Raw genomic sequence first — 25,867 nt, forward strand, 5'->3', positions numbered from 1 at the left:
GATATTTCCTGATTTATGCGTGTTACACCACTGGAATGATGCTATGCTCAGTACATAGGAGCAGAGACACATGGTGTTAGTTTGCCCTATCACCAGTTAGGCTAACTTTTATCACTGGGATAAGATAGTACTTATCAGGTTCCTTCATTCTAAAGTTAATAAGTATAATGTAATTATTAATCAATGAGTAATTAAAAAGTACTTTGTGGGGAAATATTTTGAGGCTATGTAAATCCAGTTGACACCCATTATTTGTGGCAGCTATGTTCTATAGAGCCACCGTGAACACTGGATTAGCCTGGACTGAACTTCGCTCTTATGGGAGGTACAGGGTTGGGTTCCTATTACAACATAATCCTCAACCAATCAGTCGATACATGACCTTGCTTCATGTATCTTTCTGTCTAAAGACTCCTTATTTAATATATAGGGTTGATTCATTATCACTGAACTTATTGTCAATTGCACTGTAACTCATGCCTGAAAGAAGCTTATCTAACGTAAGTATTTTCTCCGTAAGGCACATCATGGTCTTTTGCACTTTAGGAACCCTAGACAGTACTGCGGCACAGGGGATTTTAAGCAATGAGATCACCAACAAACAGTACAAAAATGCAAAACATGTGAGACAATGTATTATGGAAAGGACATGAGTTTACAATATGACAGCAGAAACAAGAAAGCAGAGTGTCACCTTGTTCCACCTCAGCTGGGAATGTGTGCCTTGGACGACTCAAATTTTTCTCTGGTCTGCACGTGACTGTGAAAGTGCTGCAAGTGTTAATTTTTGGGGTTACAAATAAATTTTAGCAAATAGGTGTCTTTGCAAATATGGAATCTGTGAATAATAAACACCGAATATATTTCATTCCTATTAGACTTTTGCTTACTGGTTTAGCATCTACAGAGGTCAAGTTGTCCCAGATTGGGCCATTGAGAATCCTCCAAGCTGTCTTCTGTGTCCCTCTGACATGTCCTCATCATTCCATGAGCACATTTTTTTTTTTTTGAGACGGAGTCTCGCTCTGTCGCCCAGGCTGGAGTGCAGTGGCGCGATCTCGACTCACTGCAAGCTCCGCCTCCTGGGTTCACTCCATTCTCCTGCCTCAGCCTCCTGAGTAGCTGGGACTACAGGCACCCGCCAACACTCCCAGCTAATTTTTTGCATTTTTAGTAGAGACGGGGTTTCACCGTGTTAGCCAGGATGGTCTGGGAAGATGGTTTTTAGAAACCAAGAATTGGGTGCCAGGTGGATGCTTTCCTACCAGGGTGTCATTACTTCTAAGCCTTGTGAACAGACAGAGAAGGACCTATATTTATACCCACATACAAACACACACACGGTCTATCATCCATGTGTCTATCTTCATCTAATCTATTTATCTATCTGCCTATCTGAACCGTGAGTTCATACCAATACCTCCTTCCAATCTGATGTAGAATGATCCCCCTTTCCATATTTGTAACTCTCTTCTTTGGCGGTTAGAAAACTGATTTCCATTATTTTCAATGCATTTATAACTTGCTAAGTCTCCTTCGATGTAAAAAAATCAACCAGTCCCACCAACTAAAGGTACAACCGTGGATACTGTGCTCCCACCCCAACTCCTGGAGGGCTGTAGGCTGAAAGCTCAGCTCCAGTAAAGGAGATTGAGAAAGGTAGAAGAAAGAAGAGAGGAACTTAGAGTCGTTGAAGGTCTGAACTTTTGCTAATTCTTCTTAGATAACAGCAGACGTTTTTAATAAAAGAAGAGAGAACCATCATGCATGTTTTTAGTTACACTTGAAATGAGAAGGCGATTTTATCGTGCCAAATGGCTATAGAAGAAAAACCCATTCGATATAACTAGTATTTCTTAAAATAGTCATGTGATAGTGTGTTAGTTTCTTATGTTAAAAATTTATTTTATATTTTTCCCAGATTTTTAGAGTCAACACATTGGCTTTTAATATACTGCTAAAGTTAATTTGAATCTTAAATGTGATAGGTAATCTTAACTTTCTAAGTTCTAAATTTTGGATATGACGTTTTAATTTACAGTGTTTACAAGAGGCTGTAGGATGACTTTATGAAGCACTTTGATGATGTTGTTTCTCTGGTGTGTTTATCCATGTGAAAAAATGAAGCATGCATCTTAAGTTTTTTAATTGTTAATTTAAACTTTAAAAATTAAATTAAAATATAGTACATTAAAGTTAGTCTAAATTTTAAAATGATGATAGTGAGCAGTCTTAACTTTCTACGTTTCAAATTCTGGTGAATAGGAAGCTATGAATTATAGCTTTAATAAAAGTTCTTGGCTAATTTTAATGAAATGACTCATTATGTTGAAAGAAATAACTGTTCTGAGGTGACTGTATTGCCAAAAATAATGCACCTTACCTTTTCTATGAAGATACGTAAAGATTACACAAATGTACATTAATTCACATTCTAGCCATGTAAAAATACAAAAGTATATACACAATAATCTCCTTTTTTTCCTATTTCCCAATCTTAGTCCCATTCAGAGAACATAAACCCTTAATAATCTGGTGTTATATATTTTTCCCAGATGTTTTAGAATCAACACATTGGCTTTTAATATACTGCTAAACTTAATTTGAATCTTTAACTGTTGATAGGTAATCTTAACTTTCTAAGTTCTAAATTTTGGATATAACATTTTAATTTACAGTGTTTACAAGAGGCTGTAGGATGAGTATGATTGAAAAGTATGTATTTGATCATATAAAATACATTGTTTTGATTTGTTTGATTTTTAATTAAATAGAATTACACACATATATGTACATCTATTTTTGCAGCTTGCTTTACAAATTAATACAAATATTTCTTGGAGTTCTTTCATGCCAGTACATACAGCTCTATTTCATTTTTAACCACTGTCTGGTTTTCCATTATATGGCTGTGCCATCTTTTATTTAAACATTTCCCATTGATGGAAATGTAGATTCCCCCCTCCTACATTTTTGGTATTATAAACTATGCTCCAGTGAAAATACTTGCACATATATCTTGAAAAATATAGATGGCAGGTTCTGTGAAATAAATGCCTAGACTCAAGGGTGAGGCTTTCCTTTCTTGGAGGCAGCTCAGCAGATGCTAAGCCCCCACCTTTTGGCTCTCCTTTCCCTTTGGAGATCTTTGTTCCCCAATTCCAGTACCTCAGAGTGTCTGACCTCATGGCCTCATTCTTTTAGCTTTTTAAACTGTGACTATTTCCTGTTTCATAATGAGGCTTGACAATCAGAAGTACAACATCATGTAGATGCCCACAGAAGCGGAATAGCTGCATCATAATGTTAGTTGGGAAAAGTGGAAATTGAAATTGAAGGCTGCATTGCAGGCACTTTACACGTCTAGTGGACTTTGAGGCCTTAACAATAAATAACATTGTTTTAATCAATGAAGAAATGCAAATAATTCTAACAGTTTTTGAAATAGGAACTATCAGTTGTATGGGTATGCTTTTAGGTACTTTATTTCCATATCCTGGTTGAAAGTAAAACACAAAACAAAACAAAATCTATTTAGAGAGAATGGTTTCTAATCATCATCGGATCTTTCTATTTTTTTATTCTTTGGTGGCAAATGTTGCTGAATGGCTATTTCCGGTTCATTTCAAAAACAATTCAGTTTTATTTTGTTTTCCATCCATTGTTTATAACATTCATTTGTCATTTTTGTCATTTTGTAGACCTACCAAGAGCAGCTGTCAGGATCTTAAGCAACATGACATTCCTTTTTGTGAGTTTGTCATACACAGCTGAGAGTGCCATTGTAACTGCTTTCATTACCTTCATTCCCAAGTTCATCGAGTCACAGTTTGGTATCCCAGCCTCCAATGCCAGCATCTACACTGGTAAGGCACTGCCGCTAGGGCTGCTTGAAAACATGATCATTTTGACCATGAAATGGAATGGGTGAAGAGAAAGTTCAATCTAACATCGAAGTGTTAAACTAGTTCATTAACAGCTACCTTTCCCCCCAGATTTTAGAAGGAGGAAATCCTGGAAAGTGTTCTCTTTGATTCAGATTGTATTACCATGTGACACATTTCCCAACTGTGTTTTGGGAAGGGAGAGAATTTTGCATATTTATATTTACATGGTTCTCAGTTTAAAGAAATGAAATAGGCAATGACATTCAAATTTAAATCTAAATAGATCTTTTTATGGGTTGGCATGGGTCTTAAAGTGTTAAAAAAATTGATAACCTGAAATATAGAGCTGTTTCATGGTAGCAGGATTTCCCCTTCAGAAATGTGAACAGATTTTATTTGAATTACTGGAGATGTGTGAAGTTAAAAAGGAAATGTATGAATTTTATTTTAGATATTTGATGTCTGGGCAAACTGATTTTTAGGAGACTTTGATGCATATACCCATAGTACTTAGTGTTCAAATCTTCTTTCATAATAAATTGGATGCTTAGAAATGTGGAAACATTAATTCTCAGATATTGGAGAAATTTTCAGTATATTATGTAATATTCTAGATATTTTCTTAGTGGTATCAAAGATGGCTGACCATATCTTCCTAAAGTCTTAATTTATTTAATAAGGTATATTTCAACAGTTGAAGTATATTTAAATAGTGTAGAATTATGATAACTTTTCAGGTCACTTACACTCTTACGAGAATTAGTTCTCCAGTTCCACATTCAAATCCAGTAAACTTGAATTATCTGAAAATGAACAGGCATCACTGTAGAAAGAGAAATTGATTTGAAATATTTGGGTAATCACTTTGTTCTCTGCTTTATCTTACATGTATAAAGACATACAACATTGGGTTGTGGGTCTAGGATAGCATATGTTTTATAAAGAACATACTGCTGTGGACTATTGTAATTGTGACTTAAAATATGCTTTTCTCAATCTTGGTTGCAAAAATATGTTTTCCTATGTTAAGGTAAAATTTCCAGATTATTTTACAGTTTAGTTGTGAGAAAATCTAAACCTTCCATTTGTAGTTTAACTCTTCCACTAACCCTTTGTTGAGCAATGATTTTTGGACAGGGAAAGCAAAAATTGTCTTGTGGTCGGATTCAAAGCCACACAGCTGTTAATTGTAGTCTCCAGCATTTCCCAAACTAAGTTTCAATATTCAAAGGTGTTACTGGGAAGACAGTTCATAATAAAATAAATTTGGAACTTGCTGAGTTCAACAAAGTATCATAGGATTCTTTACTGCAGGCCCTTTCATTTCCTTTAATATGCCGATATGCATTGTGAAACTCCCAGAAGATGACTCAGACTACAGCCTTTTCCAAAGTCATTTGACCATGAAACCCGATGTTTTTAGAGGCATCTTTTTCATAAACACAGTTCCCCAGGATACACATAGGGCACATAGGGAAGCCATACTGTGTGCCCCGGTTCCAGACAGACTAGGGAGCAGAGCTGCCTAGATCATCCCATTTCTCTGCAGATGCACCATTTTCACCCCCAGGGTTAGTGGGAGAGTAGTGCAGTGCTGAGCTGGGCAGGCACTAATGCACCTTGAATGCATAGTGGCTAAAGTCATCTCTTAGTGACTGGTGGAGGCCGAGGCTAGACAGACAACTTGTGGAAAAACAGAATAAAGGGTTCAGCTGGAGCTGGGGTGTCGGCTGCAGACTTCCACAGTGGTATGGTTGAGGCAGTGGCCACTAAATGGGTCCCACTTGGCCAGGGAAGTGCAGAATTGAATAAGGCTAACTCACAGTGTTCATCCCATGGTCCAACATCAGAATGAAAGAAGCAATATCTCAAAAATGCCACTTCCATTCTGATTTTGTCATCAGCAACTTTTGTTTGTTTATTTATTTTGATCATAGTCAATGCAGTTTATACAATGTTTGCTATTCTACTTGTTCTGATAAAAAGCTTTTTATTTCCAGGTCGCATATTTTTTTTCTTTATAGATAGGCAACAAATAATAATAGTCAAGAGATATTAACATTGATTAAGAGTAGAGGGGCCTGTTAAATTGCAGTAAGATTAAACAGAGGTAATTCTTTTTAAAACTCCTCTTGGTTTTTTTCTTCTTCTCTTTTTAAATTTTAAGTTCTGGGGTACATGTGCAGTATGTGCAGGTTTGTTACATAGGTAAATGTGTGCCATGGTGGTTTGCTGCACCTATTAACCCGTCATCTAGGTATTAAGCCCAGCATGCATTAGCTATTTTCCCTGATGCTCTCCTTCTTCCCTCAATCCCACAACAGACCCCAGTGTGTGTTGTTCCCCTCCCTCTATCTATGTGTTCTCATCATTCAGCTCCTACTTATAAGTGAGAACATGTGGTGTTTGGTTTTCTGTTCCTGTGTTAGTTTGCTGAGGATAATGGCTTCAAGTTCCATCCATGTCACTGCACAGGACATGATCTTGTTCCATTGTATGACTGCATAGAATTCCACGGTGTATGTGCACCACATTTTCTTTATCCAGTCTATCATTGATGGGCGTTTGAGTTGATTCCTTGTCTGTAAATAGTGCTGCAATGAACATACGTGTGCACGTATCTTTATAATATAATTATTTATATTCCTTTGGGTATATCCCCAGTAATGGGATTGCTGGGCCAAATGGTGTTTTTAGTTCTAGGTCTTTGAGGAATCGCCATACTGCCTTCCACAATGGCTGAACTAATTTACAGTTGCACCAACAGTGTAAAAGCATTCCTATTTCTCTGCAGCCTTGGCAGCATCTGTTGTTTCTTGACTTTTTAATAATTGCCGTCCTGACTGGTCATGAGATGGCATCTCACTGTGATTTTGATTTGCATTTCTCTAATAATCAGTCATTTTGAGCTTTTTTCATGTTTCTTGGCTGCATGTATATCTTCTTTTGAGAAGTGTCTGTTCATGTTCTTTGCCCACTTTTCAATGGGGTTGTTTGTTGTCGTCTTGTAAATTTGTTAAAACTCCTCTTGGTTTTTTGAATTGTTATCAGTTTATTCATTCTTACTCTCTGGGCATAGATTTCATTTTTAAAAGAAATTTAAAAATTTGAGCTCTTTTGTTCTGTGAATCCCTTTTTCTAGTGCATGTAGACTGACATGGGGAATTAAGAAATATATCTGAAAAAGAATTTATCATCTGACAAAGTTTTTGAGTTAAAATTCTCTTTTCACTTAAAAAATTATTTAGGTAAATACCCTGACCTTCATTGCAATTTGTTTGCGTTGTGTTATGGATAGAGAGGAAGCACCAAACACCTACGGAAGGACTGGCCTTCTATTGCTCGCTCGTTCACATTGCCATTGAATGCCAGCTCTGTGCACAGCGCTGTGCCTGGTGTGTGGCTGGGGAAATCTAAAGACTCACACCAGGGCCTTAAGTTGCTTATACATCTAAGAGGAGAGAGAAAACTTATGAAATACATTAGAAAAAGCTGTCTAAATAAATTAACAGAAAATTTGGATCACAGAGATTATTTTGGCTGATGAGATAGTGTGTTTGAGTTGCATTTCATGGACAATGGCTTTTAACTAGGTTTTTAAGGGAAAGTAGAATCTGCCTATTTGGAGTTTGGAGAAAAGGTGTTTATTTCCTGTGGAGGACCAGCTTGAGCAAAGGCAAAGCAGCAGGGGAGGATAAAGCTTCCTCTAGTGGCAGAGAAGGTTGGAGGGGAGAGTTTATCCCTAGGTCAGAAATAGAGCTCCAAAGGCAAGCAGGTGCAGGATGGGAAATCTGCTCACGGACCTTCAGCTCCTCTTCTCTCATGCCATAATCACTTGAGGACGCTTGTGCCTGGCGGGAGGTGGTGACACCAATGTCTGATGAGGGCATCATCGCAATACCACAGTCAATCCCACTTCACTCCTCTGGTATAGTGTTTTTCCACGAAACAGTGGGTTTGTGTCACAGTGCACTCTCCCTGCTCATGGTCTTTCTGCTGACCCACTTGGGGTCATGTTTATCTCTTGAAACTAGCTAAATATTATGAAGTTGGTATTTTGGAGAAGCCTGAAATGATGGGAAGACCACTTGTATTAGTCTGTTCTCACACTGCTATAAAGACATATCCAAGACTGGATAATTTATAAAGAAGAGTGGTTTAATTGACTCATAGTTCCGCATGGCTGGGGAAGCCTCAGGAAACTTACAGTCACGGTGAAAGGATAAGAGGCACGTCTTACATAGTGGCAGGTGAGAGTGAGCAAGAGCAGGAGAAACTGCCTTATAAAACCATCATATCTCATGAGAACTCTCACCAACATGAGAATAGCATGGGGGGAACCACCCCCATGATCCCATCACCTCCCACCTGGCACCTCCCTTGATACATGGGGATTATGGGGATTACAATTTGAGATGAGATTTGAGTGGGGACACAGGGTCAAACCATATCAACCCTGAAGGAGCAGTTATACAGGGTGCCCTTGGAATCCATTCACTGCCAGTAACTAGTTGCATGACTTTGTTCAAGTCACTTTCCTCCCTAAATTTCAGCTGAAACTGGAGTTTATCTGTAACTTGAGGATAGTCTCTCCCCATCTCTCTCTATGTCAGCATTGTTGTGAGGATCAAATGAAGTAGTGAATAGTGATTTGTTTTGAAGTTTACTTAACTTTAAATAGGTACAACAATACAAATGGAAAAATACAACCTGATCATATCACAGTAAAAAAAATACTATTTATGATGATAGCACCTTACATCTGAAGTTGTGCACTTTGAATAGGTCTGAGAATGAAATCTCTGTAATAATAATGATGATAATAAAAACACTGCTGACATGTACTGAGTGTTTACTAAGTTCAAGGCTCTACCTAAGCAATTTTATATGGATAACATCATTTAATCAATTTAACTAATGCCTATGAATTATTAATTATGCCAGTTTTCCAGATGAGAAAAAAAATGCCCAAAGGGGTTTAAGTAACTTACTTAAAGGCAAATAGTAAGTGTTAGAACCGGATGCTAGAGTCTTACACTCCTTGGAGTACATACATATTGCTATGTGATTTTTTTTTTTTTAGATGGAGTCTCACTCTGTCACCAGGCTGGAGTGCCATGGTGCGATCCTGGCTCACTGCAACCTCCGCCTCTTGGGTTCAAGTGATTCTCCTCCCTCAGCCTCCCAAGTAGCTGGGACTACAGGCATGCACCACCACACCTAGCTAATTTTTGTATTTTTAGTAGAGATGGGATTTCAACTTGTTGGCCAGGGTGGTGTCAATCTCTTGACCTCATAGTCTGCCTGCCTCGGCCTTCCAAAGTGCTGAGATTACAGGCATGAGCCACTGTACTCGGCCTTGCTGTGTGATTTTTACTGAAATATTATAATACGTGTATGCTGTTGTCATAATTTTGATTTAGTCTTTTCACTATTTCCAAAAAGACAATATTCCAAAGGTTTTAGGATTCCACTTCCATCCACTCAGCCATGGCCCACAACGTCTGCTTTCAGAGCACTGTGATTTTTCAGCTTTGCCTTTGCTTGGGCTCTTGCCCTTTGATGTGTAGAATTATAAAGGGTTAGAGCTATTGTTTGTCTTTACAAGGGAAGTAGCTTTGGAAAATTCCATTTTGTTTTTCACTGTAGAGTGATTGAGATACTTATTTCTGTGGTAAAAGAATTAGGTTGGAGTATAATTTAAAAAATTACTGTAATTTTTATTGTTGTCTAAATAACCAAATATTTGCCATCCATCTTTAGCCACTGAATTGGGATTTGGTTGAAGTGATTTACAGCAGTGCCACTGAACTTAAATTGCAGCCTTTGGGAATCACTTCATCTTTAGATGCAAGAGGCATATGAATGGGCTTTGATTTGTTTCATTCTTCTAAGGGCATCAACAGCTTTTATATAATTTTATGAGCAGTTTTTAAAATCCATTTTTGTACTAGTTTTGTAAACATGTACACAGATTTTCTTTTTAATGTTGAGACTAAGCGTTTAAATACAAATAAAGTATTTTAGGTGTGGATGTCCACTATCACCGTCCATTTCCATGGTCAGGTGATGACACTTGGCCCTGAGACGTGTACTGACACCACTCAAGCATGGTGGCTCTGAGAGAGGAGAAAGGTACTTGCAAACCAACGTTTTGTAGCAGCTGCTAAAGTCTTCCCACTTATATCATTTTAATTATTATTGAGATGAATAGAAGCTATTAGGAACAAAAAGTGACAATTATAGGCTTTTTGTCTTTTGGGCAGAGAGGTATGTATTAACATCATGCTGAATTACATTTGTTCAGTGCTAATGAGAACTTTTATAAGAGCTTATAGTGGACAAGTCAGAATACTCAGCTTCTCTTTATTTATCAGTCAACTAATTTAAGGAATGTTTGAGTGTTTACCATGTGGCAGGTTTTTAGCCAGTGCTCTAATGATGGCAGTTAAACACGGTTCAGTTGCTCTTTAATAATGTCTTTACGACTCAGAGGACCCAAAATGACAAGAAACACATTGGCATTTCTTGCAGGAAAGGATACTACACAGCATCAGCGTTAAAGATGTATTAGGTAGGTGCAAAAGTAATTGCGGTTTTTGCTGTTGAAAGTAATGACAAAAACTGCAATTATTGGCTGGGCGCAGTAGCTCATGCTTGTAATCCCAGCACTTTGGGTGGCCAAGGTGGGTGGATCACTTGAGGTCAGGAGTTCGAGACCAGCCTGGCCAACATGGCGAAACCCCATCTCTACAAAAAACACAAAAGTTAGCCAGGTGTGGTGACACATGCCTGCAATCCCCACTACTCAGGAGGCTGAGAGGCACGAGAATCATTTGAACCTGGGAGGCAGAGGTTGCAGTGAGCCGAGATCGTGTTACTGCACTCCAGCCTGGGCGATACAGCGAGACTTCATCTCTAAAAAAAAAAAAAATTAAAAATTGCAATTACTTTTGCACCAACCTCATACTTTGCAGCCACAGGCCATCTCATAGCAAGAGGCAGGATCCACTTGTCCCCCTCAGAAGGGAGTGGCAAGATCCACTTTCTCTCTTATACCAGGCACCACGGATGTGTTTGTGCATGGATGACCCAGGAACCATAGAATCCAAAATGGTGTTTTGTCTGGAGTCTTATTTACTTTTAAACATTTTTTATGTTTTAAAATATTTGAAATACTTGAATATTTTAAATATTTTCTTGGTGCCATAGATTCCTGCTATATAACCAGCCTCAACAACTGAGCTCTCCAGGGGTCTTAGTGAGACCAGTTACAATAAACATGAAATGAGCATGTTTGGAAAAATTATTTCATCTAAGATTTTAGAGAAGGAAGAAATTACAGAGTTCATGTTCATTTTTGTCAATAAACAACGCTGACAAACTGGTACAAACCATCCTCAACCACTTTGGACCCATAGTTATAAGGCAACACTGTTCATGGACATGTTTTGTGCCTTGACTAGGAGTCAGTGCCCTGAAGATACACGTTGATGATTCGGCACGACAGCTCAGGCTAATTCCAGGCCTGTGTAGTTACTCCTCACAGGGACTCCCAGGGCTTTTGCAGTACATAAGGAGGACAGTGTTTTTCTCTCCAGGTCTGTTTTCTAGTCTAGAAAACAATAACTTGAACTGAAAAGAACTCTGTAATTTCTTCCTTCCCTAAAATGTTAGATTAAATAATTTTTCCAAAGCCATGTGTACCAAGTAAACATTTATTCTTACCTTCCCTATAGAGTTACCTTGTTGTCTTAAAAGGGATTAGTTATTAACCAATTAATCACTCTGGTATTTGTAGTAATGTTACATCCCCACAAACTCTGGCCCTGTCCAGAATCAATATTATCTGTTTCGTTTTGCTGTGGGCAGCCTGATGTAGTACACAGACCTCTCTGAATCCCAGATCTGTGACTTAACTAGATGTATACTTTTAGCCAAGTTGCTTACCCACTCAGAATCTCAGTTTCTCATTTGTAAAATGTGAGTGATCATTCCCCAGGGAGACTGTAAAATATTAAGTGAGCTAATTAGATCTTAAAGCATTTGTTATATAGTAGATAATCAAGAAAAATCAATTTCTCCTCTTTTTCTGTTAGGAAACTGTGCTAAATTTAAATTTCCTTTAGGAAATCTTGTTAGGTTTTCTGATTTTAAAACATGTTGTATTGGTCTACTTTACAGTGGTAATTTGAAGGCTTTTTGTTAAATCCCACTTGCTAAGAGAAGTAATACAGTCATATAAAATGGTAAGAAGTGACTATTTTCACCTTAATCATAGGAGTAAAGTAGCGGAAACTTTCTGGGTCAGGAGACAGTAAGAAGGTGTTAGGGAGGGATGTCCATGCTTGCAGCATATTACGAATTTCTCTCTCACTCACACACATGCTCCCTCTGTCTTTGAATAGTTCCAAATCACTTCACCAAATGACCAGCTTCTTGTTTGGCCAGTTCCCCCAATGATCATAATTTCTTATGTGATTCTTTCTCTTTATTTACTAGTTTTCAGAGTAAAAATTTATATTCTAGCAAATTTATACAGTGGCCAAAATTTGTTAAAGTATTATTTACTTATTTTTAGCTGTTTGATGTGCTTTACTCCATGGCAGTCATCATTCTTTCTGATGCTCCAGTTGCCCAATCTTTGACCACTGGGAGCCCCTTAAAGTTAGCACCTGTGTGGTTTGGCTCTACCTCAGTAGTCTTTGTGGCTTCTGTCATGACAAAAGGTGACTCACTTACCTTCCACATTTCCTGCCCTAGACCTCGGATCAGTCGTGTATCTTCAAGGAATCTTGGTTTCTTTGACAGGAAAATCGTACTTGGACACCATCATCTGGATACTCGGGGTGCTCATTGCTACAAGTTGTCATTGTTTCTGGGCTTTTTCTAATTAAGAAAAGTCATGAGATTGTATAGATATTTGCATTTCAAAGGTTAATATTACAAGTTATTACTTAACTTTTTGATATTATATTTTAATCCCTTTTGTTTAATGATAAAATCTTTTTTCTAATGACTTTAACATGATTATTTTATTCAAGTGTGTGTGTTTTTGTATGTATGTATAATAATTTCAAATCAGTTCTCAGTATTACCAACCATAAACCATAAGACATATAGCACAGAAGTTAACTGTAAAATACTAAATACAGCTTTAGACTTTTGCAGTTTCTTTTATTCAAAGGCAATTTCTTACTACGGATGTGCAAAATACTGTTCTGAAGTTATTTGAAGTAATTCTTCTCTGTTTGGTTATGTCTGATATGTTGTGATGTTTATTTGTTTTAATTTGTTTTGAGTTTTTAATTTTAGAATTACTTTTTAAAAAAATTTTAAAGTTAAATTTGTATTTAAAATTACATAAAACATTTATTTGGTTTGAAGGTCAAAACTATAAACAAAGTGCTTCCGTTCTAGTTTCTTCCAATTCTCTTCCTCCCTCTATAGGAAGCCATTTAAAAAATTAGTTTATCCTTTTTAAATTTCTTTTTGAATACGTAAGTAAATACATTTATTACATATGCAATATATATAATATATAGTCAGTATTTTACATTGGTGTTTTTCACCTTTCTTTCCATAGGTTGGCATGCTATATGCCCTGTTCTGTACCATACAGTCTAGAGACCTTGCTCATTTCTGGATAGCTGCTATCCCTTCACCCATTCATCCATCTATCCACTCACCCACCCACCCATCCATGCACAACTATTTATAAAGCTTTTGCTATGGGCCTGGCACTATGCACAGGGAAGCCATATGAGAACACAGAGGGGTCCCACCTTCAAGGCCTCAGTCTAGTGAAACTTGTAGGCTGCCTGTGACCCTGGATGAACTCATCATCCTCTATGGGTAGCAAAGGCTCTGAGGATTAAATTAGAGAATGTATGTTGTGGGCTTCACACAGTGTCTGGAAAGTAGCTATTAGAAATAAATGTATTGCTCACTTTATAAGATCTTCCAGGAAGAGGAATCTAAGGCAGAAGAGTAAATGCAGGACTTAGGACATGTGGAAAACATTCATAAGAAAGATTATCTGGAGGGAATGGATTTTAAGAGGAAGAAGAAAAAGTGTGACTAATAGGAGGTAGAGGCTGGGCATGGTTGCTCATGCCTGTAATTCCAGCACTTTGGGAGGCTAAGGTGGGCAGATCACTTGTGGTCAGGAGTTTGAGATCAGCCTGGCCAACAGGACAAAACCCAATTCTCTACTAAAAATACAAAAGTTAGCTGGGTGTGGTGGCACACGCCTGTAATCCCAGCTACTCAGGAGACTGAGGTGGGAGGATCGCTTATACCCAAAAGGCAGAGGTTGCAGTGAGCTGAGATCGCACCACTGTGCCTCCAGCTTGGGCAACAAGTGAGACTCCATCCCTACAAAAAAAAAAAAAATAAAAAGAGAGAAAAGAAAAAAAAAAAAAGGGAAGTAGGAAAATGAAAGAGAAAGCAAGAGACTTGATACTGAAGTGAAAGGCTGAGGGATAATCTCATCTGAACTGAAGGAAGCTAGGAGATGTAATATCAATGATAAAAATACAATTGCTTTAAACGTGTATCAGCTGAATCAGTGTAGAGTCAGGGTCAAATGTTTATATCTCTGATTTATTTACTCTGCATTTATTTTTCCAATATAAATGGCTACTTTTCACAACTCTTAGTGGGAGAAAAGAAATTTTAAGTGTTTTAAATTTTATATATTTGGGCACAGTGTGGGAAAATGTCTGTTGACTAAATCTCTCAATTAACTAAAATGTTTTTTGCTTCACTCATCTTTGATGATTAATAGCACAGTCAGAGTATATCTGGGATTTGTTTCCCAAGCACATGTGTGCACGCTCACACTGAAAAACAAAGACAAACATGACCTACTTATGAGGATATATTCTGGGCTCTGAGGACATTCATCTCGGTGCTCTCCACATTACCACATCTATGGTCACAGCCCCACGGTGTTCTGAATAGCCCAGAGCCCCTTGAGAGCCTGAATCATACAAAATATTATATGTTGTTCACAGAGCAAGATTTATTTGTGAATAAAAGTCCGGTTGAGAAAGATTAGAGAGCTTTTCAAAATGACTGAAAACCCAGAGGCAACACTGAAGTGTCAGGAGCAGACGCAGGAGCATTTCTGCTACTGAGTGCATCTTATCCTTTGTTCAATCAACAAAGATATGCCCAATAGATCTGATGAAGGAACGAATGAAAACTTTCATCTTCCTGACCCTTGGGGTCTGCATCTCTGCAATGAGGACTTGAATTAGACAACATTTCACTAAAGGGCAACTAACAAACATCCCACCATCCCCCACGACTTACAAAATCCTCTGATTTTTTTGAGTAGCTTCTTTTTCTAGGCATTCAATTTAATCACTATCTTACCACTTTACTTTGGATCTATACCTTTTCCTGGAAGTTAAAATTTCTTTTGTGTATACATACAGACATATATACATGCATACATACATCTTTATTCTTTTTCTCCCTTGGTAGATGAGATGGAACTGAGGTTGAATTGCTTCACTTTTTGCCTTTCTGGGGGTACTTTACAGGAATAAGGTAACTCAATGGTTAAATTTCTGCTTTTAAGAACCCAGGAACTTCTTACTGGGCATGTTAGCAGGCCCATACCCTGCTAAAGTGAGTGATTCCCTACCTGCTCTGTACCGAACCAATATGCTATAGGAAAAAGGTTGTGGGTTTTGGCATTGGGAGTTCTCAGTTCAAGATCTGCCTCTGCCCCTTACAAGCTGTGTAGCCTTGAGTGAGTTAACTAATTTGGCCTCAGTTTTACTGGCTGTGAAATGCTATAATTGTATCCATTTTAGAGGGCTTTTGAAGTTTTAAAAATTAAAAATTACTTAAGTGTAAAGAACAACACAAATATTAATTATTAATGAGAATGACCCTGGCTTTTCTCCCTATTCATCAAATAGACCATCCTCCATATAAAGGACAGGAGAACCAGGATTATTATTGAAAAAGATGAGGGAAGGGGAAAAGTAAGAGACAGGGTAGATAATTAATAAAGATACAGGCGCGAATTCAAGCATCCATGGCCTCACAGGTAGTGGCACACTGTGGCTAGTCACAAACTGTTCTGACTCCCAGCTCATGCTGCCATCTCTCATTTCCCCAGAGATGCTTTCTGTTTACTCATAAAGATCACATCCTGAGCTAATGAATATCCTGGCCCTTAAATACGGCCAGGATAGAGTTATTACCACACAGGCAGGAAATACCTTACTCTTTTTTTCTAAAGAATGAAGCATGTGCTTAGACATTATTAGAAGTTGAAGTAATGTCCTTTTGCTGAACCATCTCACAACGGACCTCAGCAAATTAGCTTTGCTGCCAGGCTCAGCTTCCTGGTGTGGCATCTTTCCATTGTCCAGAAGGGAGAACTTGGGTTTATTTGGATATGTTACTGTTAGACTGATTAGATTTCAGGCTAATAGTTAATTTTTTTGGGTCATCATACTGAAATTCTTCTCCTATCTCTATTTGCAATAAAGATGAATATAATTTATGTTGGATTTTTGATTAAAGTGGATATTTAGAAACATGGGTGCACACTTCTCTTATTACCTATGCAAGGGACAATTTGTGTATGCTCATTTTATGTAGAGTAGCTCAGTGATATTATTATTCAGTATTATTCAGTGATATATTATTCAGTAGTTCAGAAGACATTATTTAGCAATATCTTCCTTAAATTTGTTTGAAATAGGTACTGTATAAATACCAAACCCTTTTGAAAATGTAAAAAATTGAATAGGTATTTATATAGTAAATGCAAAAATTGAATGCTTATATATTGCAGTATTCTTTTAGTCAATTAGCATATACTGCTGTTTCTAAAAAGCATACTGGGCCGGGCATGGTGGCTTATGCCTGTAATGCCAGCACTTTGGAAGTCTGAGGCAGGCAGATCACTTGAGGTCAGGAGTTCAAGACCAGCCTGACCAACATGGGGAAACCCCATCTCTACTAAAAATACAAAAAATTAGCTGGATATGGTGGTACACACCTGTAGCCTCAGCTACTCAGGAGGCTGAGACAGGAGAATCACTTGAACCCAGGAGGCGGAGGTTGCAGTGAGCTGAGATTGTACCATGGTACCCCATCCTGGGTGACAGATTAAAACTCAGTGTCCCAAAAAAAAAAAAAAAAAAAAAAAAAAAAAAAGCATACTAAAATTGTTGTTAAACAAATGAGCACCTATCCTATTTCTTAGGGAAAAACTTCAAGGAAAGAGATTTTACAACTCTCCTTAGCTTCCTTTTCTATTAGTTAATAAACTTAGTCATGTTTTTGAAGTATGAACCTTTTCCTCTCACCTCAAATTTTTTCCTCTCACCTCAAATTTTTTTTTTGAGGATAAAAAAGGATAAGTGAATTTTGATTTTGAGAAAGATGTTAACTTGGGGTGGGCATGGTGGCTCATGTTTGTAATCCTAGCACTTTGGGAGGCCAAGACTGGATGATGACTTGAGCCCAGGAGTTTGAACCTGGGCAACGTAGTGAGACCTCATCTCTACAAAAAATAAAAAAAATTAGCTGAGCATGCTGGCTTGTGCCTGTGGTCCCAGCTACTCAGGAGGCTGAGGTGGGAGGATTGCTTGACCCCAAAAGGCAGAGGTTGCAGTGAGCTGAGATCACACCACTGCACTCCAGCCTGGGTGACAGAGTGAGACCTTGTCTCAAAAAATAAGATTAAAAAAAAATAAAAAAAGAAATGTGTTTAATTTGTATTCAAACATTCATCAGGCACAACATTAAAATTATTAACAAAAACTACCTTATAAACAGAACAAAAAATAGTTTTAATGTTACACAAAACAAATACAGCTTTACAAATATGGCTTCAATATAGCTGAAAATGAAAGTTCTGCTCTTGTGCTATACTTTTCATGTTGTGGTCAACATAAAATCTGATTCTTCAGTAAGTTTATTTTGTTGTGTCTTGTACTGATGTGAGTAAATTAAAATGCCAATAATTGGCCAAAGAATATATATTTACTATAGTCTCATATATTGTGGCTAAATTATGGATCAAGAATAGTCACTCACTGCCTCATCTCTGTATCAGTCAAATTCATTGATGCGTATGTATGTTCCTACATATGTATGTATACATTCACACACAATGCGTACATGCATACACAAATATTCACACATACACATACACACACCATGCATGTGTTAACAAATCTCATCAGTTTGTCTTGAAGATTTGAGTTTGTTTTAGGAGACAGTGTAACTAGCTGAAAAAAATGAGTAGAAGTTAAGAGACTAGGTTTCAGTTTTAGAAGGAACAATGGCCCTGGAACTTAGGCAACAGATTTCTCATGTCAGACCTGAAAGAGCTCTGCCTTTGAAATCAGATTTTTGCCCTGTCTTTGTTTTGTTCGCTTTGTGATCTTGGGCAAGGTGTGTCATTTATGTATCTCAGTTTCCTTATACAAAAAACAGGAATAAATAATAATCCATAAGATTAAATAATATTAAGTGTAAGTAGTTCAAGACTTGAAGTACTCCACACATTTATTATGATTATTACATTGTCATTTCATTTTCTCAGTCTGTTTTACCTGTATAAGCAGATAGTACTTGTTTATAGAGCTGTTATATTGATCCGTTAAATAATTGATGTGAATGTGCTTTGAAAAAGTCATAAGGTCTTATTTCCCACCATGAGTTTAGGTTGTTGTTGGTAATCTTGGTTAAAGTTGAAGTCAGCTCACTCTAACATAAACACATTTATTATTTTATTTTATTTATTTGTTTGATTTTTGAGATGGAGTCTCGCTCTGTCACCCAGGCTGCAGAGCAGTGGTAGATCTTGGCTCACTGCAACCTCCACCTCCCGGGCTCAGGCGATTCGCCTGTCTCAGCTTCCCAAGTAGCTGGGACTATAGGTATGTGCCATTACGTCTGGCTAGTTTTTGTATTTTTAGTATAGATGAGGTTTCATTATGTGGGCTAGGCTTGTCTTGAACTCCTGACCTGAGATGATCTGCCTGCCTCAGCCTCTCAAAGTTCTGGGGTTACAGGCATGAGCTATCATGCCTGGCTTATAAATACATTTCATCTTTTAATCATAGCTCTTATTTTTTTGGTGTGTACCTCAGGATTGAAGACAATAAGGGATAAACCCTTTGAAAGGAATTTGGAGTTTCCAGCTGTTGTAGGTGGAAAATTAGTCTAAAATATCTTCCTTTCTGAAATAAATAGGATTTGAAAGAATTGATCCTAAGGCAAGTTTCTATAAATAAAAATATTTTTTCTTCATTTTTAGGATAAAACTGAGCACCCGTTCCTTAAAAAATGAAGTGGCTTAAATGACTGAAAAGATCTCACAAAGAAAATAACAAACATTTGTAATTTAAATGTATGTTTATGGGAGCACTAGCCTCATAAAAATCTAGAAAAAGCATTGGATTTAGAATCAGAAAACGGTCTAGGCCTTTCACTGGCATTAATTAGCCAATTATCCGAGGTGAATCACTCATCTTTCCAGAGTCTCACTTTTATTTTATCATCTTTAACACAAGGGAGTTAAATACATGATCTCTGGGCTCCTGTGTTAATTTAGGATTATATACTTTTTGAGAATATCAGAGATGCAAAGGAATAGAGGCTTGAACAAAAGAGATCTTTATTTCTCTGTCACATAAAATTCTGAACATAGCTCAGGGCTGGTGTAGGGACTGTAATCACCCATAGTGCTTCCAATTTCTTCTCCATTACAGACTCCTGTCATCATAGTCCAAAGTGGCAGTCCAGTCATTATGTCTGCATTTCAAGTAGCAAAATGGGAGGAAGGAGGAAGAGCATGGATTTACTACTTTTGCTTACATCACATTGGCCAGAACTTGCCACATGGCCACACCTACTTGCAAGGGAGGCTGGGAAATGTAGTCTGTTCCAAGCAGCCATAAGCCAAGCTGTTACTCTAGAATAGGGATCTTGGGCCAAAGTTAGCCTGCTTCCTGCTTTTGTAAATAAAACTTTATTGGGACCCAATCATGCTCATTTGTTTGCACATGTCCATGACACTACAATAACAGAGGTGACTAGTGTAATAGACACTGTGGGGCTCACAAATTAGAAAATACTTACTATCTGGCCGTTAATAGAAAAACTTGTCAACTCTTGCTTTAGGAAAAAGAAGAGTAGTCATTGGAGAGTAAGTAGCAATCTCCGCTCTAGCGCCCTTCTAAATTCTATGATTCTGTGATAACACACAAACGAATAAATAAAAAGCACAAACACTTTATTTCATATGATGTAGCAATAAATTTAAAAATGTTAGTAAATACTAAAACGTGAAGTTTTCTCGTTTCAATGGGTCGAAACTTGAGTTGTGCCTATTACATTGTCCTGTTTTTGTTCTGTCCGCTTCCTGATTTTATATGGCCGCTCTCAGTTCCCATCTAATTATCTAAGATGTTAGCTACTCTCCTGCAACTTTGAGTACAGAAATATTAATACTTTATTTGGCATGTGCCTTGCATGGCCTTCATTTTGGTGAAAATCAAAATGTGAAAAGATTCAGGGCTACCTTTGGTCCTGGTGAAGACTTCCTAGTATAATATCTGGGGTTATTGGTGAACCAGTGACCATCACACCATGAAAGAAGTCTATGGTTGTCAGTGGGAGGTACGTTACAGTCATAGGTGCTACACTGCATTTTCATCCTTTGCTGGTTCACATGTATCTTTGGGGTTAAATTTTAAATATTTACTGCATTTACTTCTTATAGCTTTTCAAGTTATATTGTTGTCTTCCAAAGAGAAGTTTTATCTGAAAATATATGATTTTATTATTAAAAACCAAGAACAAATAAGATCTGAGCAATAAGGGGAAATGATTAGATGATTTGCTGAGAGATTTAGAGATGGCTCTAATAAAATTTAAATTTTTGTAGGCACACAGGAACCATGTCATCTGTTTCCTTTCTAGTAATTTCTACCTAATTATTGCGGGAAATTAAGGAATTGGAGAGACTGAACGGAGTACAGGAAAGTGTTTATTTAATGTATACACTGGCTCAGCAGACATGTGTCCTGAAAGTCTGAGCCCAGAACAAAGAAAACGAGTTTGAGCATTTTGAGGCGGGCACTACGTGAAGCAGGAAGCTGGCTTACAGAAGCGAGAACAAAGGCTGCTGTGACACTTTTGCAACATGTCTTACATGTCTGGGAAAACTCGGTTTGCAGGTTATGCTTCTCTGTCTTGTGACCTTGCAGCTGTGCAGGGAAGAAACGAACAGGAGTTTATGGAGCCTACAAAATATGAGGAGGGTAGATATGGTTAATGTTTCTTGGGAGAGACAGTTAATACTCTCTTCTAACTTTAACTTTGTAGGGGGCGCTACTTACATTCTTTTTAGCCTTGGCTAATACAGCAGTTCATTCTATGAGCTATTGTTATTTCTCTTACTATTATTATAATCTTTACTATTATTTCTTATGGCATTATTCTATTATTTTCTTGATTTCCTACTTCACAATGACTAGTTTCTATAAGGTTGATTAATTAATGGATTTCTGAAACCTAAGTTCTCATAGACAGTAGGATTGATGTTCTCCACAAATGCTCTGACCATTCGATTCCTAGAGTATGTTTGCATTTGTAAAACTTATTTTGTGGATTTCATTATCTGGTGGAATTGTACATGTCGTTTTGAAACAAACAAACAAAATCTTCAGGTTGAAAGTGCAGTATTTAGCATACTGGTTAAGATTTTCAACCCATCTATCACTGTCTTGTCCAAAGTTCTTATTTTTTTCTGGCTTAAGCTATCTTATTCAGAGAGCAAGGTGAACTGATTAATTTTTGAAGTTTCTTCTTGTTACAAAATGTTTTGATTTTTATTATCCCAGACTCCTGGTAAACTTTCTTTAATGAATAAATGGGGACAGTGTACAACTGGAGTATCATTTAATCCCCCGAATGCTGGTTCACGTTCCTCTTTCAGGTTTTTGGTCAAATGGCCCCTTGTCAATGAGACTTTACCCAGGATCCCTCAGTTAAAAATGCAACTCCTCTCCCTACTCCTCATTTTCCTTACTCCGCTGAGCATTTTTCTCTTTAGTATTTGTTACCTTCTAACATTCTGTACAATTTGCTTAATTATTGATTTGTCTGTTTCCCACGTTAGATTGTAAACTCAATCTGAGCAGGAATTTTAGTCACTTTTATTCCCTATGTGTCTCCAGAGTTTAGAACAGGCCTTGGCACAGAGTGGTTGCTCAATACATGTTTTCTGTATATAAACTTTAAAAATTACATATTTTTGTAAGTTTTCTGAAAGTTGTTTTTAAAAACATGTTTGTAAATAACCCAAAAATGAATTTTAGCTCAACTGCCATTTAAGTAATTGAAGATTTAAAACACAATGTGATAAGGGGCATCTATGGAAAAACCACAGCTAACATCATACTTAATGGTGACAGAATGGATTGTTTCTCCCTAAGATCAGGAACAAGGAAAGGATATCTGCTCTTGCTACTTCTATTCTTTGTTATACTGGAGATTAGGTCCAGGGCAGTTAAGGAAGAAAATGAAGAAAAGGCATTCAGATAGGAAAGGAGGAAGTAAAACTATTTCTATTTACAGATTATGTGATCTTCTATAGAGAAAATATTAAGGAATATATTATAAAAACTATTAGAACTAATGAATGTGTTCAACAAGATTGCAAGATCTTACAAGATCAATATACAAAAATCTATTATATTTCTATACAGTAGCATTGAATCAAAAATCAAATTAAGGAAACAATTTCATTTACATTAGCATCAAACAAATGAACTATTTAGGAGTAGGTTTAACAAAAGAAATGTAAAACTTATCTTCTGAAAACCACAAAACATTGCTTAAAAGTAAAAGAAAATGTTGGTCAAAAGATACAAAATTTCAGTTATGTAGAAGGAATAAATTCAAAAGATCTACTGTACAACATGGTGACTATAGTTAATAACAATGCAGTGCATTCCTGAAAATTGCTAAAAGAGTAGATTTTGTGTGTTCTCACTGCAAAAAAAAGTATGTGAAGTAATGTATATTTTAATTAGCTCAATTTAGCTGTCCATAATATATCCTCATTTCAAAATGATATGCTGTACCTGATAAATATATACAGTTTTAATTTATCAATTAAAAAATTAAATGTTAAAAAATTAAGGAAAATGTAAATAAATGAAAAGACATTGCATATTCATGGATTGGAAGACTTAATATTATTAGGATGTCAATATTTCCTAAATTGATCTATCTGCAGATTCAGTACAATCCCCATCAAAATTCCAACTGGTTTCTTTGCAAAAATTGGCAAGCTGCTTCTAAAATTCAGATAGAAATGTAAGGTACTGAGTATAGCCAAAACAATCTTGACAAAGAACAAAGTTGGAGGACTCATAATTCCTAATTTCAAAACTTACTGAAAATAACAGTAATCAAGACAGTATGGTATAGGATTAAAGAAGACAAAAACATCAGTGAAACAGAATTGAGACCCCAGAAATAAACTTATATATCTATTGTCAACTGGTTTTTGACAAGAGTGCCAAGGCTATTCAATGAGGAGCAAATAGTCTTTTCAACAAATGGTGCTGGGACAACTGAATAGCCATGTGCAAAAGAATGAAGTTGGACCCCTACCTCATACCACATACAAAAAGCAACTGAAAATAAACTGAAAGCCTTAATGTAAGAGCTAAAATTATAATACTCTCAGAAATGAACATAAGCATAACTCTTTGTGACCTTGCATTAGACAACAACCAAAGAAAAAATAGATGAGTTGGACTTCATCAAAATTTAAAACTATTGTTCATCAAAGGACACCATCAAAAACGTAAAAATGGGCCAGGCATGGTGGCTCATATGTGTAATTCCAACACTGGGAGGCCAAGACAGGAGGGTCGCTCAAGCCCAGGAGTTCGAGAGCAGCCTGGGCAACACAGGAATACCTCGTCTCTATAAAAAAATATAAAAATTAGCTGGGGGTGGTGGCATGTGCCTGTGTCCCAGCTATTTGGCAGGCTGAGGAGGGAGAATCACTTGAGCCTGGGAGGTTGAGACTACAGTGAGCCATGGCTGTGCCACTGTACTCCAGCCTGGGTGACAGAGCAAGGCCCTGCCTTAAAAAAAAAAATGTAAAAAGACAACTTGCAGAATGGGAGAAAATATTTGCAAATCATATATATGCTAGGGCAGTTATATCTGGAACACATAAAGAACTTTTTCAACTCAGTAATAAAAGACAAACCAATTAAAATGGGCAAAGTATCTAAGTAGACATTTCTCCAAAAAAGATGTACCAGTGTCCAACAATAAGCACATGGAAAGATGCTCAACCTTGTTTGTTATCGGGGATATGCAAACCAAAACCACAACGAGGTACCACCTCACACTCAGATGGCTAAAATCAAGTATTATCTGTGATAATAACAAGAGTTGGTGAAGATGTGTAGAGATTGGAACGCTCACACTGCTGCTGAGAATGTGAAATGGTGCAGACACTTTGGAAAACAGTTTGGCACTTCCTCAAACACAGAGTTAACATATGATCCAGTCATTCCATTTCTAGGCATGTATCCAAGAGAAACAAAAACATACGCTCACACAAAACTTGTACATGAATGTTCATAGCAGCATTATTCGTAATAACCAAAAAGTAGAAACAACCCAAGAGTGCATCCACCAATGCATGGGTAAATATTATTAATAAAATGTGATCTAGAAATGCAATGAAATGTTATTTGGCCATAAATAGGAATGAAGAACTGACACATGCTTCAACATAGATGAACCTGGAAAACATACTAAGGGACAGAAGCCAGGCACACCTATTGTATGACTCCATTTATATGGAAGGTCTTGAATAGGCGAACGTATGGAAGTAGAAATTAGAGTGGAAACTAGAAACTAGGGCTGGAGCAGTGAGGGGTGAGGGAGGACTGGGTGTGATAGCTAATGGGTATGGCGTTTCTTTTTAGGGCGATGAAAATGTTCTAACATTTGAGTGATGATTGCATGTTTCTGTGAATATACGAAAAACATTAAACTGTACACTTTAAGTAGGCAAATTGTATAGTACGTGAATTATAGCTCAGAGAAGCTGTCAATTAAAAAAAAAAGAAACACAATATGTCTAATTAGTGATCTGACTCTATTTATGAAATGGCTGCTCTGGTCTTCCCTATTCACTTGGCAGAATTAATAAGGTTTCTCAAGAGCAAAATTTCTACCTGGTCCCAGTGGGGCAAGGGGCTCTAATAGGTATAGTTCAGATGTGCAGATGTTTGTCTCAATTTTTTCCCCATATACAGTTTGAAAAGTCTGCTTACTTCTCCCAGGGGAAGGATAGCCTTGTCAGGGTTTTGCAGTTCTGTTATTAGTGGGCGTCATGACGATGAACTGTCTCGATGGAAAAGCTCCGGGCTGCTGGATTCTGACAACAATGGACAGAGGAGAAGTTGAAAGTTGCTGACAGAAAATGGATCTTGCCCAGAGGGCCTCCAAAGAGGGTTTTGCGCTTGGCATGGGCCGCATCTGTGGGCTTTACCTGTATGAATGGAAACCCAGTACAGAAAATTGATACCAACGTCGTTTGAGGCTTATTTTGATAGCTGAAAAAGTTAGTAAGGTATTATTGTTCTCCTGTGAAATTTCCCCCACAAAGCCCCCTACCCACCTTTCCAGTAGTTTGCTTAGAGGTTTTCACCTTCAGTTTCCCAGCACTGGGGAAAACGGAAGTAAACACTGTGATTTTTGCATTTCATCATTTCGAGTGGTTTTGGCCCTCTGTGGGTTTATCGCCTGGATGCAGAAAATTCTTTCAGGTCTGTAAGCCATAAAGGATGAAATATTAATTTGATTTGATTTTTGAATCCCTTTCATAAAACAGCTCAGCCTTCTCTTTTGTGCATTATTTCAGCCAAAGCTTTACAGAAACCCGAAATGAA

At 37.3% G+C, this 25,867-nt stretch overlaps 1 protein-coding gene across 2 annotated transcripts in view; it reads left to right on the top strand.

The window, feature by feature from the left end:
* Positions 1-25,867, top strand: part of SLCO5A1 (solute carrier organic anion transporter family member 5A1) — a 159,784-nt gene that overhangs the window by 87,575 nt on the left and 46,342 nt on the right. Inside the window, exon 5 of one of the 2 annotated variants that reach the window (XM_050801551.1) lies at positions 3,702-3,866. The exons of the other annotated variant lie outside the window; for it this stretch is intronic. Coding sequence (XP_050657508.1) covers positions 3,702-3,866 — 165 coding nt within the window. The remainder of the gene's footprint in view (positions 1-3,701; positions 3,867-25,867) is intronic. 2 annotated transcript variants of the gene reach the window in all.

The sequence above is a fragment of the Macaca thibetana genome, chromosome 8 (genome assembly GCF_024542745.1).
Source record: "Macaca thibetana thibetana isolate TM-01 chromosome 8, ASM2454274v1, whole genome shotgun sequence".
Lineage (NCBI taxonomy): Eukaryota > Metazoa > Chordata > Mammalia > Primates > Cercopithecidae > Macaca > Macaca thibetana.